General features: G+C 39.4%; 1 protein-coding gene across 1 annotated transcript in view; it reads left to right on the top strand.

Moving 5' to 3' along the window:
- The first annotated feature begins 2,549 nt into the window (after nt 1-2,549).
- The window catches only part of LOC128644005 (dynein light chain roadblock-type 1-like), a 33,768-nt gene continuing 19,013 nt past the window's right edge, over nt 2,550-17,304 (top strand). Inside the window, exons 1-2 of the mRNA XM_053696770.1 lie at nt 2,550-2,764; nt 3,022-3,204. Of these exons, the coding sequence (XP_053552745.1) occupies nt 3,154-3,204 (51 nt within the window). The 5' untranslated portion in view covers nt 2,550-2,764; nt 3,022-3,153. The remainder of the gene's footprint in view (nt 2,765-3,021; nt 3,205-17,304) is intronic.

Genomic DNA, 17,304 nt, shown 5'->3' with positions numbered 1-17,304 from the left:
GTGATTGGCTGATTGCCATCACATGGTACAGGGGGAGTGGAAATATACATAACTTTAAAATGTGTTAGAAAAGAATCTACTACTCATTTGAAATTCAGAGTAAATGCTATTGTATTGTCTTGTTATCTTGCATTTGTTGATTATGCAAATCTGTGTTTACTGGTCCTTTGAAAAGAAACAATGTTCCTGACTATGGTGCATTGTGGGGGGTGCTGCTCATTTCCTGCACTTCCTTTTATGCCATACTGGTGTGCATCATCCATGTGAGACAGGATGCAGTCTCAGAATTGTGATGTCATCACTTATTATTTAAAGGGCCTCTGTTCAGTATGCTTTGCCTTTGCGTTGTCTCAGACCTATTTGTGAGAGTTCCTGTGTATTACCTGGCTGTCGGACGTCCTTCCTGGTTCCTGATCCCTGGCTTGTTCCTGACTCTGCTGTTTTCCTTGTTCCTGATTCTGGCTCGTCTGACTATTCGCTTTCGCTCCTGACTCGGCTCGTCTGACTACCAGCTCTGGTTTTGACTCCTGGCTTGTTATTTGACTTGTGGACTTTTTATTATTTCTTGCTATTAATAAAGGTGTGATTATTTTTGCACTTCTCGTCTCAGTCTGATTCCTGGCACCCTGACAACAACTACCTGTTTGAATCAACCAATGAGAAGAGAAGTATAGGTATATTAGGATGATCAATCACAGCTGGCAAACTATCTTGAGAAAGCCCGAGTTGCGGGTGAAATGCGTTGAAGCACTGCCAGTTTTAATCTGAAATATTTGCTCCTGCATTTCATCATTTTTGAAGTAAGAGTTTGGCCAAACTCGTTATCAGACTGATTATTACGATCACATGTACTAAAAGAGGATTCAGTAATCTTCCATTGACCTGCGTGCAATTGAACTAAGTGCAGGTACTTAGAGATCAGCAGAGGATTCCCACAGCTGATTTCGGATCCAAGCACTCCCAGCATATGTGACGTTCACAACAGAATCCTTGTGGTGAACATACCCACAGCATAAGCAGGACCGGATCAAAGTGTCCGTGAGGAGCCGATTGTAAGAGGTATAATTTTCCTTATCGCAACACAACCTAAACTTATTAACAAAGAACGAGAGGGTGAGTACTTTGCTCCTGTTTCAGATTTGCAGTATTACTATAGATCACTTATGGCTATTAGCTGTGATTGAAGATATTATGAACATATGCTCAAACTGACAACACACACACGCCACTGAATGTGTTTGTTTTAACCTGTTCTGGACTTTTAACTTCTATGAGGTGGTATTTCTGGGAGACGTCCCGCAAATATATCATAATATGTGGACCCTTTATTGTTTTTATAGTCAGGTTTTATATAAGACTTGCTCAATATTTATTTGCTATTCAAATATTTTTGGATTTATTGCGATGTGTATTTTATCATGTGTAACATTCAAGTGCATCTAAACATTCTGACTTATTGAACGTATTGTATATATTTGTAGCTATTCATATACCGCACTGAACACCCACTTCTTACACGTTTATTTTCCGGATATTTGCATATTCTCAGGACATTTAGCCTGATTTTTAAAATAAATATTATATATTTTTTATTAAGTTGATATTTTTTATGAGTTATTTCGGATTTGAATAATCCTAAATATTTAAATAATTTTCTACTATTTTCACCAATATATATGTATAACATTTATTGATCACATATTGTTATTTAACACCACTTTGAGCGCCCTCCTGTGTGTTTTTCACGTTTTTTCATCCGCCTCCTGGATGATCTGCGCATGCGCTATAAAACATTTTTATCTTGGAATCCACACGCGCACCCGTTTTGCACATGCGTATTATGTTTGAATACCCATATTATATAATAGACTTGCTACAGACGTCTACAATCCTGACAAGCGATTTGCCGATTAGCGCATGCGCAATAGGGAGGGAAATTGCTGATTTGCACAGGAGCAGTTTAATGGAGCACTGCGAACAAGCTTTTGACAGATGTTTACAGCGGGTGAAACCGCTCTATATGTCAGAGACTAGAAAATAAGGAAATAGCGGTTGGGAGGAGTCAACATCGGAACGGTGGTGAATAAAAAAAATGTTTTATTTCATAAATGTAAAAGAAATTGAGATAAAAAGTTAGCAATCAGCTTATTGAAAGCTTGACAAATTCATTATCGTATTTAGAATGTTTAAACTTTACCTTCACTTGAATGTTATTACAGTATGTACGTATAGATCTAAATGCGCTTTTTTTTAAAAAAAAAACAACAGATTTGTTCACTACTTCACTCCCCAAATTCAATAGTCACTAATAGCAAACCGTATATTTCAGTCAATTACAACGATGCACGCTCTCTAGTGGTTCCCGGTTCCCACCACTGTTTATCGTGTAGCGCTTTCAAGGCGGATCCCACAGTCACTGACACTCACTTTGCTCGTACGTCATTCACGTCAACGATCACGCATGCGCGGTGTGAAACATTTTTATCTTGGAATCCACACGCGCACCCGTTTTGCGCATGCGTATTATGTTTGAATACCCATATTAGATAATAGACTTGCTACAGACGTCTACAATCCTGACAAGCGATTTGCCGATTAGCGCATGCGCAATAGGGAGGGAAATTGCTGATTTGCACAGGAGCAGTTTAATGGAGCACTGCGAACAAGCTTTTGACAGATGTTTACAGCGGGCGAAACCGCTCTATATGTCAGAGACTAGAAAATAAGGAAAAAGCGGTTGGGAGGAGTCAACATCGGAACGGTGGTGAATAAAAAAAATGTTTTATTTCATAAATGTAAAAGAAATTGAGATAAAAAGTTAGCAATCAGCTTATTGAAAGCTTGACAAATTCATTATCGTATTTAGAATGTTTAAACTTTACCTTCACTTGAATGTTAATATTACAGTATGTACGTATAGATCTAAATGCGCTTTTTTAAAAAAAAAAAAACAACAACAGATTTGTTCACTACTTCACTCCCCAAATTCAATAGTCACTAATAGCAAACCGTATATTTCAGTCAATTACAACGATGCACGCTCTCTAGTGGTTCCCGGTTCCCACCACTGTTTATCGTGTAGCGCTTTCAAGGCGGATCCCACAGTCACTGACACTCACTTTGCTCGTACGTCATTCACGTCAACGATCACGCATGCGCGGTGTGATTGGGCAGTTTGGCTATTCCTGGGCGGAAGCAAACATGGTAAGTGGTATGGGTGATAGCGGGTGGTGGCTAGACACTGCGACTTTTAGCCACTGGCATATAGTTCTGCTTTACTATTATACAATGTAGAAAGTAACATGGTCGTTAATTCTTGTATAAACGGTAAGAAGGCCGTGCCTGGGTTACTGTTGCTAGGTGTGTTGACTTCACAAGCTCTGCTTTTCGATTGGTTTAAAATGAATTCACCATTTTACAATCGTCTGTTACCAGGCTGACTTACGTTATGATTTCGCTTCCCTATTGGTTTATGTGGCCATGTATTTTGTGAGTAGAGCGATATAAAGTGCTTAAACACGAATATCTTAATAAACGAAAGTGTGTACGTTAACCCCTGTGCAATAGATTACCACATTTACACAAAACATACGCTTTTTAGGTAAAATCGCTTTTTAAATATAATTTACCATTTAATATAACAAAAAGATGCATTGTTTCTGGGATGTACTAAAAGGAATGACAAGGGTGAATGACAAAATGGAATGCCCATAGCTTTTAATGGGATGTAAAATTAAAAGTGTTGAAGCAACAAAACTATGAGACATATCAACTAGATATTTACCAGATATGTTCCCCAGGTACAGTAGCATATTCTGAAAGTGAGATTATGTCAGATTATAGCTGCTTTCTATGGAATGACAAGGGTGAATGACAAGATGGAATGCCCATAGACTATAATAGGATTACATTTAGTGTTATAGCAACAAAAATATCAGACATACAGTATATATATATTTACCAGATATGTTCCCCATGTACATAGCACATTCTGAAAGTGAGATTACGTCAGATTATAGTTGCTTTCTATGGAATGACAAAGGTGAATGACAAGATAGAATGCCCATAGACTATAATGGGATTACATTTAAAAGTTCTATAGCAACAAAAATATGAGAAATATCAAATAGATATTTACCAGGTACAGTAGCATATTCTGAAAGAGAGATTACTTCAGATTATAACTGCTTTCTATGGAATGACAAGGGTGAATGATTAGGTGTAATTATCTTAAAATTCTTGTAATTCTTTTTTTATTTTCTGTAATTTAGTGGTGGGGGGTTGTACTTTAGTTAATTTTAGTTAATTGTAGTTAATTTATGTAATTAATTTAATTATAGTGTAGTGTTAGGTGTAATTGTAACTTAGGTTAGGTTTTATTTTACAAGTAATTTTGTCTTTATTTTAGCTAGATAGTTATTAAATAGTTAATAACTATTTAATAACTATTGTACCTAGTTAAAATAAATAGAAAGTTGCCTGTAAAATAAAAGTAAATCCTAAAATAGCTACAATGTAATTATTAATTATATTGTAGCTATTTTAGGGTTTATTTTATAGGTAAGTATTTAGTTTTAAATAGAAATTATTTAGTTAATAATAGTAATATTTATTTAGATTTATTTTAAATATATTTAAGTTAGGGGGTGTTAGGGTTAAACTTAGGTTTAGGGGTTAATTACTTTATTATAGTGGCGGCGGTGTAGGGGGGCAGGATAGGGGTTAATATGTATAATGTAGGTGGCGGTGGGCTCCGGGAGCAGCGGTTTAGGGGTTAAAAAATATATTTAGTTGCGGCGGGGTCCGGGATCGGCAGTATAGGGGTTAATAACTTTATGTAGGTGGCGGCGGTGTAGGGGGGCAGGGGTTAATATGTATAATGTAGGTGGCGGCGGGGTCTGGGAGCGGCGGTTTAGGGGTTAAAAAATGTATTTAGTTATATTATAGTTGTGGGGGGCTCCGGGAGCGGCGGTATAGGGGGTAAAACAGTATAGTACAGTGTGGGTGCTTAGTGACAGGGTAGCAAGAAAGCTGCGAATAAGCCGAAGAGCAGCGAGATCGATGACTGTTAGTTAACAACAGTCCGCTGCTCATCTCACACCGTACTTGGTGCGCGGCTTTTTGACCGCTTTCTTGATAAATTTGGCGAACGTATTCAGGTCCGCGGCGGCGATGTTAGGCGAGCGTATTGGGGACGGCGAATGCTAGAAAGTAGACAGCTTGATAAATAGAGGCCTTTGTCTGTCCAATAGGTTCACCAATTTCTGAGCACCTTGGATTATTCCTCTCCCATATCCACACTCCCTAAACCGTTCAGCTAGGAGAGCTGTTTTGTTTTTCATACAAGTCCTGTTCTGAGCAGGGCTTTTTTGTCTTATGAAGTGCCCCTTGGCTTCTGCTTTAAACACCCTTTTTAGGTGGCAGCAACCGGCGTGTAACAGGGGTATTCCCAGATATGGGTTTCATGTACACCTTGATTTCCACCAACCAAGCAGGGATCCCACAAAGTGTAATGTCTAAAAGTTGATTTTAGCTTTATTAAATTCAAAAGTGAAACCAGTATCTAAAGTGTTATCATTTAGTTTCTTAATAAATCTGGGAAGATCCACTTCACTGCCTTCACCCACTCATGTAAAAGAGGGCATCCCTAATTTTCAGGTGCTAGTTCATCCATGCTTAAAGGGACAATGAAGTGAAAAGTTCATGATTGAGATAGAATCATGGTAGCCTATTTAAAGGCACAGTAAAGTTAAAATTTAATGGATTGGATAGAGCATTACAATTTAGACAATTTTCAAATGTACTTCTATTATCAAATTTGCTTTGTTTATTTGCATATTTTTGAATAAAAAAAGTTTTTAAAGTTTATCTTACATAATGTCTTGTAGCATGTGCATGTTTTGAATCCATTGCTGACAGATAGAAAGGAACAAGAGGTCTTAAATGTTAAATAACCAAAATAGTAAAAACCATGTTTAAAATGATTTATCTACAGATACAGTTTGCATAGAAAAGTCAGTGAAAATGTATAGAGCTGTCAAGCACCAATACCATATACTAATAGATGGTAGCTGATAGTTTGGAATCAGAACTGACAGCTTAAAATCAATATTCTTCAAAATAAAATGGAAATCTGGGTTTCTAAATTTGGGTAACTGTGTGTATATTTACAGTGTGTGTATGTTTATATATGTGTGTGTGTATAATATAATATATATATATACAGTGAGGCCTCGGTTTACGAATTTAATTCGTTCTCCGGGTCGTTTCGTATTGCGAAAAATTCGTAAACCGAAACACGGTTTCCCATAGGAATGCATTGAAAATCAATTAATGCGTTCCGGAGGTCCGAAAAAATTCAAGTAAAGTGTCCAAAAAAGGCTCCAAAAGGCTCCAAAAGGCTTAACAACTTGCTGCAAATGGCTCCAATGTCTCCAAAAGGCTCCACAACTTGCTGCAAATGGCTCCAAAAGGCTTAACAACTTGCTGCAAATGGCTCCAAAAGGCTCAACAACTTGCTGCAAAATGGCTCCAAAACCTCTCCAACACCTCTACACTGGTACCCAAACTTCATTAATTCAATCATACTTGAGTATGCAGGGGGCACAGGGGCCACTGGTTTCGTATTGCGAAAAATATTCGTAAACCGAGGGGGGCAAACCGGCATTTTGTTTCGTATTGCGAAAAAAATTCGTAAACCGAGTCAAATTTTCTTCAAATTTCGATTTCGTAAACCGAAATTTCGTATACCGAGTCGTGCGTAAACCGGGGCCTCACTGTATATATATATATATATATATATATATATATATATATATATATATATATATATATATATATATATATATATATATATATATATATATATTATACTAGCTGTTGCCTTTACTTCACTTGCATGGATTTTGTGATTTGTAAAAAATTGCAAAAAACACGACCGCTCGCAATGACGTGTGCCCTCACATGTGTGCCCGTTCTGGTTGCACACTTGCTGACATAACCTTTGTGAGTTTTCATTAATTCTCAGTGTTTCTTGTACATCGGCACCAAATAGCTAAGTTGTTGGCGGGGCGTCTGTCCGGCACATAAAAAATATGTTATTATTCTGTTTACAATTACTTTAATATTAAATTGTAATGATATATTATGAGTCAACTGTCAGATGTGAAAGAAGAGTGTTAATTTGTTTTAGTGATATCCATATTTTTAGAACTACTGAAGTTAGGAACAAGAAATGTGGCATGTAAACTTAATTTATAATGAAGATTTTAAATTATAATTTTTAACTTTTCTAACATCTTTGGTTTTTGAGATATATGTATCCTCATAAATCCCCCCCCCCCCCCCACTTTAAAGGAATAGTCTAGTCAAAATTAAAGTTTCTTTATTCAGATAGAGCATGCAATTTTAAGCAACTTTCTATTTTACTCCTAATATAAAATTTTCTTTGTATCTTTATTTGAATGTAAGCTTAAGGAGCCGGGCCCATTTTTGATTCAGCACCTGGTTAGTGCTTGCTGATTGGTGGCTACATTTCAGACACCAGTCAGAAAGTGCTACCCTGATTCTGAACTAAAATGGGCCAGCTCCTGTGCTTACATTCTTGCTTATTCAAATAAATATACCAAGAGAACAAATAAAAATTGATAATAGGAGTAAATTAGAAAGTTGCTTAAAATTGCATGCTTTATCTGAATCATGAAAGTTTAATTGTGACTAGACTATTCCTTTAAGTGGATTTTTGGGAAATGGTAAAATATGTGTTTCTTTATTTTTAAAGGAGAATATAAATACCAAATTTCACGTCTGTAACCTTTGGTTTTTGAGATATAGGTAACCTCATAAATGTCCCCCTTTTCACCCCCTTTAAGTGGATTTTTGTGAAATGGTAAAAGACGTGTTTCTTTATTTTTAAAGGAGAATATAAATACCAAATTTCACGTCTGTAACCTTTGGTTTTTGAGATATAGGTAACCTCATAAATGTCCCCCTTTTCACCCCCTTTAAGTGGATTTTTGGGAAATGGTAAAATACGTGTTTCTTTATTTTTAAAGGAGAATGTAAAAACCAATTTTCACGTCTGTAACATCTTAGGTTTTTGAGATATAGGTAGCCTTCCTTAATCAAACCCCCCCCCCCCTTTTCACCCCCTTTAAGGGGATTTTCGGGAAATGTTTAAAACACGTGTTTCATTATTTTTTTAGGAGAATGTAAATACCAATTTTCAGGTCTGTAACATCTTCTTTTTTTTGAGATATAGATATCCTCATAAATCCCCCCCCTTTTCAACCCCTTTAACTGGAATTTCGGGAAATGGTAAACTACTTGTTTCTTTATTTTTAAAGTAGAATGTAAATACCAATGTTCACGTCTGCAACATCTTCAGTTTTTGAGATATAGGTATCCTCATAAATCACCCCCCCCCCCCTTTCATCCCCTTTTGGTGGATTTTCGGGAAATGGTGAAACACGTTTCTTTATTTTTAAAGGAGAATGTATATACCAATTTTCACGTCTGAAACATCTTTGATTTTTGAGATATAATTATATATAAATCCCCCCCCCCCCCCTTTTACCCCCATCATAAAAACAGCGTATCTTCCAAATTTCACATTCCTAGGTTAAACGGTTTGAGCTGGGCGTTGATGAGTCAGTCAATCAGGACTTCTTCTTTTTATATATATATATATATATATTTTATAAGTTTAGAGTAATTTGGAAAGGCACTCCATATACGAATATAACAGCCTCCAGGGTGCACTTCAAAAAATGATCCAATACATATTCGTAGAAAAAAGGCACTCACTGGTTCAGATAAAACTTAACCTTTAATAAATTAAGTTAAAATTGCATGACGTTTCGGAGGTATTCCACCTCCTTTTTCAAATGCATGATACAGACATTTTGGAAAATACAAAAAGCAGTATAAAATATACAATACCCCTCCACCTTAAATAACCCAATGGCTTCTGATAACGCCGAGCCGGGATCGCGGCCCGCATGCTGCAGATCCGGAAGTCATGTGACCGGAAGTTGCGTCACCTACATGGATCACGTGATGACGTCTGTTGCCATAGTGACAAATGTTTGTTGTCTAACGGTAACATAGGAAATGAGGAAGGACCCATCCAAAGGGATATAAGGCCAAAATCATTTATAGTTCCTATTTAGCATATAAAACCTCTTGTCTATACTATAGAATACTGCAGTCAGCCGTATATCAGAGCGCTATGTGAACTAAAAACAATAAAGACAATCGATCATAGGTGATCAATTACAATTAAAAAATGAATATGGTGTCCAAAGTATAGATCCATCTTGTCTCCAATCTTAGAAGCCGATTGCCCCTGTCACCTCCCCTTGTCAACGGTGGTACTTGGTCTATCAGCATGGTTTTTAGACTTGATACACCATGCTTATGTCTGGCGAAGTGGCGTGCTACTGGCTGATCAGAGTCGCCATTTTTGATGGCTTCCCTGATCGCACAGCTAATCATCGCTGACACTTTGGACACCATAACACCTAGGGGGTTGAACACTATGCTCGATTTCTCGCCATTTTACACTGGGAACTGATCTATTTTTCCTCCATTGATTATAATTGTACTATCCATCTAAGAATAACATCCACAATCTCTGACTCTCAAACATGACTTTACTTATCTCCAGTTTTTAAGTCCTCAGGTATTTTTTGCCATACTCCAGGAAATATGAAGAATACACTAATTTATTGGATGTATATATGTACAGTATTTAGGGTTTGGGTTATTTACAAATGGTGTTCAATTACATCTCCCAATACCCATATAATGGATTAATATTAATACTGTAATATATATATATATTCCAAAGTATAAATAGCTTTCTTAAAACAATAACAGAATTCATATGTCCACCATATTCATTTTTTAATTGTAATTGATCACCTATGATAGATTGTCTTTATTGTTTTTAGTTCACATAGCGCTCTTATATATGGCTTACTGCAGTATTCTATAGTATAGACAAGAGGTTTTATATGCTAAATAGGAATTATAAATGATTTTGGCCTTATATCCCTTTGGATGGGCCCTTCCTCATTTCCTATGTTACCGTTAGACAACAAACATTTGTCACTATGGCAACTGACGTCATCACGTGATCCACGTAGGTGACGCAACTTCCGGTCACATGACTTCCGGATCTGCAGCATGCGGGCCGCGATCGCAGCTCGGCGTTATCAGAAGCCATTGGGTTATTTAAGGTGGAGGGGTATTGTATCTGAACCAGTGAGTGCCTTTTTTCTCTCTCTCTCTATATCTATATATATGTATGTATATAACAGTGTGTGTATGTATATAAAACTGTATGTGTGGGCATGTGTATACAAAAACTTGAACACATGTTTGAACTAACATATATTAGTGATGCAATAGTGCTACATTTAGTTTAACACTAGCACAGCACAGTATTCAATAAATACTGTACCTGTAAAATAGTGACAATTAATGTAGTAAAATATGCCAGACTATAACACTGACACTGATTGCACTTTAAAGCTGTAAACAGAGTGAACTAAACATAACAAAATGGTGGCAGTCACTTTTCTCGCAAAATCACGATGATTGTAGCACTGTTTCAAAATCCTTGGAGGTTAAACTTCAGCTCAACAAAGCGCTGTATTAGCGAAGTGCTGTAAAGTGAATGGCTGTAAAGTGAGGTATACCTGTATGTATATAACACAGGGGTGTATCTTGGCCTAGGCAAGCAAGGCACTTGCCTAGGGCACAGATTAAGAAGGGGCGGCACTTTTTTGTGGCTATATTATTAAGAAGCTTCAAATTATTTTAGAAGTATTATACAGGTATATAATGGGAGATTTTGCCCAAAGAGCTTACATTCTAGGGGGGTATGATAAGAGACTGCCCATGGAGCTTACAGTTTAGAGGTAGCTCTGAACCTTTTTCTTTTTAATGACACGATGAGTCCACGGATCATCTTAATTACTAATGGGATATTCACCTCCTGGTCAGCAAAGAGCACCACAGCAAAGCTGTTAAATAGCTCCTCCCTTCCCTCCCACCCCAGTCATTCTCTTTGCCTACGTTAGTGATAGGAAGTGGTAAAGTGAGGTGTTAGATTAGATTCTTCAATCAAGAATTTATTATTTTTAAAGTAGTGCAAGATTGTGCTGCTTTGTTCTAGGGTGTAGCCGTAGTCCATATCAGTCTTTTCAGTAGAGCATTGGTGGCTTTAGAGCAATGGGAACTTGTGGGACATAATTCTCACTGGGCCTCCCATATATTGAATGCTGCCCTAAATCAGAATACCTGAGGGATATTTACTCAAGAATTTATTTCACAGGCCCATGTGGGGGAGAGGACCTCTCAAGCCTGGTGATCTGCCTTGCTGTCAGGCAGACATTGGAGGTAAGTGCTTCTTCATTGTTCCTGGGGCTAATACAGGAATAGACACTCAGAAAAAGGGAGCACTTCACTATCAATAATTCATAATATGGGTGACACATAAAATTCACTTTATTATGGGTTGGGCAGCATTAAGCAGGCACTGGGTGGCAGTTGGCTCTGGTGGTTTCACTTATGGCGTTATATTTTGCTTCATAACGGCCGGGAGACTTAGTTGTTACTTGCAAAGCCCACGATGGGCGGGTCCTTCTGCTTTACGCGCCTGTTACATTGTGCTTCAGTGATACGGAAGCAGGGCAGAAGGTTCCAGTCTCTCCCTAGAAGCGCATGTTTTAAGCCAGAACAAGCGCTTCTAGGACCGGAAAACAGAGGTTCACATGGGGGCTGGACAATGAGGCTTATGGTGGTTCTCTCCTCACGTAATAGATTATGATCGGGAGATTGCTGACTTGACACGCCCACGATGGCCGTTTCTAGGGAAAGCTCTGCTCGCCCTTTTCTAGCTTCCTCTTCCTGTCAGTTCCGAAGAGGAAGCTTGTTATCCAATTATTGCACTCTGAATAGAGAAATAGCGCTTGTTAGTTCAGCTACGCATATTTCTTTCACAGGCCCATGTGGGGGAAGAGGACCTCTCAAGCCTGGTGATCTGCCTTGCTGTCAGGCAGACATTGGAGGTAAGTGCTTCTTCATTGTTTCTGGGGCTAATACAGGAATAGACACTCAGAAAAAGGGAGCACTTCACTATCAATAATTCATAATATGGGTGACACATATGATTCACTTTATTATGGGTTAGGCAGCATTAAGCAGGCACTGGGTGGCAGTTGACTCTGGTGGTTTCACTTATGGCGTTATATTTTGCTTCATAACGGCTAGGAGACTTAGTTGTTACTTGCAACGCCCACGATGGGCGGGTCCTTCTGCTTTACGCGCATGTTACATTGCGCTTCAGTGATACGGAAGCAGGGCAGAAGGTTCCAGTCTCTCCCTAGAAGTGCATGTTTTAAGCCAGAACAAGTGCTTCTAGGACCGGAAAACAGATGTTCACATGGGGGCTGGACAACGAGGCTTATGGTGGTTCTCTCCTCACGTAATAGATTATGATCGGGAGATGGCTGACTTGACACGCCCATGATGTCCGTTTCTAGGGAAAGCTCTGCGCGCCCTTTTCTAGCTTCCTCTTCCTGTCAGTTCCGAAGAGGAAGCTTGTTATCCAATTATTGCGCTCTGAATAGAGAAATAGCGCTTGTTAGTTCAGCTACGCATATTAAAATGGATGCGTGTCATATTATCTGCAGAGTTCAGTTGAGGAAGTCGCTTTATTCTGGCAGCTAGGCACCTCAGCAAAGTGCTGCTGAGGTGTAGAGATGCTCTGCAGGGAAAGTTTCGTTTTTATGCACACACATAATAATGAAGGAAAAAAGGTACCGTTTTATTATTTAAAGACAGTAACATTTTTTGTATAACTCTAAAATTGCTTATAAAATTGCCTAATTTTGTGACCAGTTGTGAGTTGATGGACCAAGAGTCTTTGCAAGCTGTCACTTGCTCTAACTGTTTTGAGGCCAATTTGGAACCACCAATCCCTTTCTATTCCTCATGTATTGAGAGGACTTTAAGTTATAGGGATAGACTTTTTGCTGAACCATAATTTTCTAAAGAGGATGCTGTTCAGGAGTCTAATGCCAATGCTCATTTTATGCACACAAAAATAAAAAGTTACATTTTAAAATTTAAAGAGACAGTAAAGTTTTTGATGTGTTAATTTTTATTAAAAAATTTCAGCTGTTTGTCTACTTCATCCATTGTGACCAAGAGGCCCTGCTAGGGGTCTTTTCTTTTAGTCTTGGATGCCAATGTGGTACTACCAATCCGCTTCTATTTCTCATTTATTGAGAGATCTTTAATTGATAAAGATAGACTTGTTCTGAACCTAGTCCCCCTAAGGCGCATGCTGCTTAGGAGCCTATTGACAATGGTCAAGATATGCCACAAATTTCTCCTAAGGTGTTCCAAAGTAAATTTATAGATCACATGCAGTGCCCTGCGTTTCCTCTCACACCACCTGGAGTTACCTTGCATTTAATACATTTTCTTTTTTCCCCACGCTGTAGGGAAAAAGTGCAAGAGGACATATTCACTCAGAATAGTGTGATTGATTCAGTTGTAGCTATTCCGACTGTTTCTTCCCTGTAACTGAGGAGGAAGATACTTCGGTAGTATCGGATAAGGAATTCTCAGTCTCAGATGAAGTAATACCTTTATCTGATCCTGAGTTTGTTTTCCTTCTGTTTTAGCTTGAATACCTCCATTTGCTACTTGAGGAGGGTTTAGCTACTCTGAGTGACTCCGACACCATTAGGTTATACTAATATTGTGATGTGCCCTTCATGGTGGAAGTATTTCCTGTACCAGATAGGGCTATAGAGTTACCCCCTTTTCTCCTACCCTTAGAAGAAGACGATATCCAAGGTGAATGAGAATTTCCATGCTAGCCAAGGGAGATACTATTCGCATGAAGGATGGTAGTTCCTTAAGGACTCTATGCAGGAGAAGGACCCTATGGTTAGAAGTTAGAGGGTTTACATTGTCAACCTGCGGTTGGTATGGCTACTGTTTCCAGTGCGGCGACGTACTGGTTTGATGCATTGTCCGTTTATATTGGACAGACATCTCTCTCGCAGGGATAGGATAAGGGCCTTTTAAGTTAGTAGACTCCTTTAATACAGAGGTTTATTAAGTTGGGAGCTATGTTTCAGGCTTTGCCATATTGGCCCGCAGAGTGCTAAGGTAAAATCTTAGTCTGCGGATGTTTCATTTACAGGATAAGAGGAATAGCGAAAAGGATGTCCGATAATTTTGTTCTTTTCGAGATTTCTAGGGAAATCCTTCCACTCCTTTTCCCAAGCAGAGGCAGTCTAAGCCTTCCTGGAGACCCTATCTGGTTTAGAATAGGGGAGAACAGTCCAAGAAGCCTGCTGTTAAATCAAAGCCAGCATGAGGGGCATGCACTCGATCCGTAAGGGGGCAGGCTCTCCTTTTTTAATCAGGTTTGGTTTGGTGGTCACGATCCCTGGGGTGTGTACTTTGTGTCCCAGGGATACAAATTAGAGTTCAAGACTTTCTTCCCAGGGGCAGGTTCCTGCTTCAGGATTATCAGCAGACCAGACAAAGGGAAAGGCGCTCTTACACTGTGTACGGATCCTCTCCGACCTGAGAGTGACAGTTCCTGGTCCAATGCAGGAATGAGGTCGGGGATACTATTCCTATCTGATCGTGGTTCCCAAGAAGGAGGGAATCTTCAGACCTATTTTAGAATCCACACAGGGTTCTCAGAGTGCCGTATTTCAAGAAGGAAACTATCTTTCCATTCTTTCTTTGATCCAAAAGGGTCAATTAAGACCACAGGGGAATTGAAGGATGCATACTAAATGCATGTTCCCATCAACAAGGACTATCTTAAATTTCTAAGGTTTATCTTTTCAAGACAAACATATCAACTTGTGACCTTTTCCGGCCTAGTCACAGTTCTCAGAATTTTCTCGAGGGTTCTAGGCTCACTGTTAGTGGTATCCCGATTGCGGAACACTTCAGTGACAACATTCTGGTTCAGACGCCTTCCTTTCAACGAGCAGGATTACGCACAATTTTTCCTGCGGTCTCCTGTTTGGAAGGTTAATTTGGAAAAGAGTTCCTTAGTTCTAACTACAAGGTTAATTTTTCTTGGAGAACTATATTAGTCTCCTCATCAATGAAGCTGACAGTAGTCAGGAATTCAAGAATTCTTGCCTAACTCGCCAGTCACATCAGTGGCTCAGTGCAGCATTTAAGAACCAGCTTTCAAAGTTCTTCTGGGTGAATGTGCCAACAGATAGCCAGCATGTGGGCTGGGGAACTGTTTGGGGCCCTCTAAGAGCAGGGAACATGGACTCGGGAGGAGTTGGTTATCCCCATAAGCTTTTTAAAAACGAGAGTAATCTTCAAACCTCTCCTAGCCTGGCCTCGGTTAGCTTCGGCGGGGTTTGTCAATTTTGTTAGATCTTACTTCATCTGTGGTGGGAATTATGGCTGGGAGTGCTTTCCAGCCTGATTCTCAATGGGGTCAGTTGCAATTGAATTTCATGACTTTCGTCACAATGTCAAGCGCCTGAGGTACGGATTGAGGTAAAAAGATTCCTCAGGCTGTTCTAATAGACGCCTTGGCGTTAACTTGGAATTTCAATATGGCATATTTAATTCCTCCATTTGATTTTTCTCCTGGAACCTTGGCTCGAACTAAGCAGGAAAGGACGTCGGTGGTCCTCATTTCACCGGCGTGGTCCGCAGGATTGGTATGCAGTCCTGGGGGACATTTCACATCTTCCACCTGGGAATCTCTGTGGAGGAAGGACCTTCTACGTCAAGGATCCTTCTTTTATCCAAAAATATTTTCCCGGAAGTTATCTACTGGAAGATGGAAGCTTTATTTTGTACAAGCATGGATTAGGAATTGGTCATTGAGACCATGAATCAGACTTGTAAGCCTGTGTCTAGATGATCTTTAGCAAAAAGGAGATGCGGAGCACTGAGTAAAATAAAAAGTCTCTTTATTATTGTAGAATTATTAAAAGACGAAAAAATTCATGGAGTTAGGGTGCTATTCCTTGCAATTGGGTTCAGCTCAAACAGCTGCTGACATGTTTCGGCATTCCGCCGTTATCAAAGCTGCTTTTTATTTTACTCAGTGCTCCGCATCTCCTTTTTGCTCTGTTTCTGTGACCTATCAGCGTGAGCACTGAGAGAGGAGACTGCTCCTCACACCATCCCTAACTTCCACACTGCTGAACAGACCCTGCAGCCGGGCTTCCCCTATTCACTTGAGGATTGGCTGAAATCGATTTCACTCCAATCAGGAGGGAGCGTCTGAATAGAGGACGTCTTCTGGACCAATCACATCAAAAGGAAAGTACAGGGTAGAGTTTGCCGGTTCCCGCCCCCCTACCTCCTGACACGTCTGACGAGGGAGTACAGGCACCATCAGCGGATGCAGCTTGAAAGCTTTACCGGATAGGCTGAAGGCAAAGAGCCACCGGCATAACGAGCATACCGCCGACAGGTTTCAGTGTTCCTGCCCCCAGGACCGGACGTAACAGAGGTGAGAGGAGGGGGTCACATTTGCATCAGACACGACTGTTTGAACATAAATTATCCAATTGGGTCTGTGAAGTTTATATATTCACTACAGTGACTTTAGCTCCTATTTACCTTGTGACACACCACACAGGGACAAACCCCTTTTTTGTATTCATTAGATGATCTTTACCCATATGATATGGCGTAAATATTTATACTAGTGCGAATCCAAAGGATACTCTTAAAGGGAGTAGGGATCGGATTCCTAGAATTTTCAACAAGTCATATCTGCCTTGTCTATTTTGTTTCAGGTTCGTCTGGCGGTCATCCCAGACGTACATTCGTTTGGTCAGGTTCAGACCTGTGTTCAAACCGACTACTCCTCCCTGGAGTTTGAATTTGTTCTTAAAGTTCTTCAAGGGGCTCCGTTTGAGCCTAGGCATTCCTTAGATATTGAAGTGTTATCTTGGAAAGTTTTATTTCTTCTGCTCACAGAGTGTCAGAGCTCTCGGCATTGCATTATGAGTTCCCTTACCTTATTTTTCATTCTGATAAGGTAGTTTTACGTACTAAATTAGGATTTCTTCCTAAGGTTGCTTCTTATCGGAACATTAATCAGGAGATTATTGTTCCTCCCTTGTGTTCTAATCCTATTTCTCAGAACGGCTTTTGCACAGTTTGGATGTAGTCCGTGCTTTATAGTTTTACCTGTAGGTGACTAAGGACTTTGTCAGTCTTGTTTTTGGTTTTCTCAGGAAAACGTAAGGGACAGAAAGCTACGGCTACTTC

The sequence above is a fragment of the Bombina bombina genome, unplaced genomic scaffold (assembly GCF_027579735.1).
Source record: "Bombina bombina isolate aBomBom1 unplaced genomic scaffold, aBomBom1.pri scaffold_1207, whole genome shotgun sequence".
NCBI classification, from domain to species: domain Eukaryota; kingdom Metazoa; phylum Chordata; class Amphibia; order Anura; family Bombinatoridae; genus Bombina; species Bombina bombina.
Note: the sequence above shows the minus strand (reverse complement) of the source record. Positions and strands in the feature narration are given on the sequence as shown.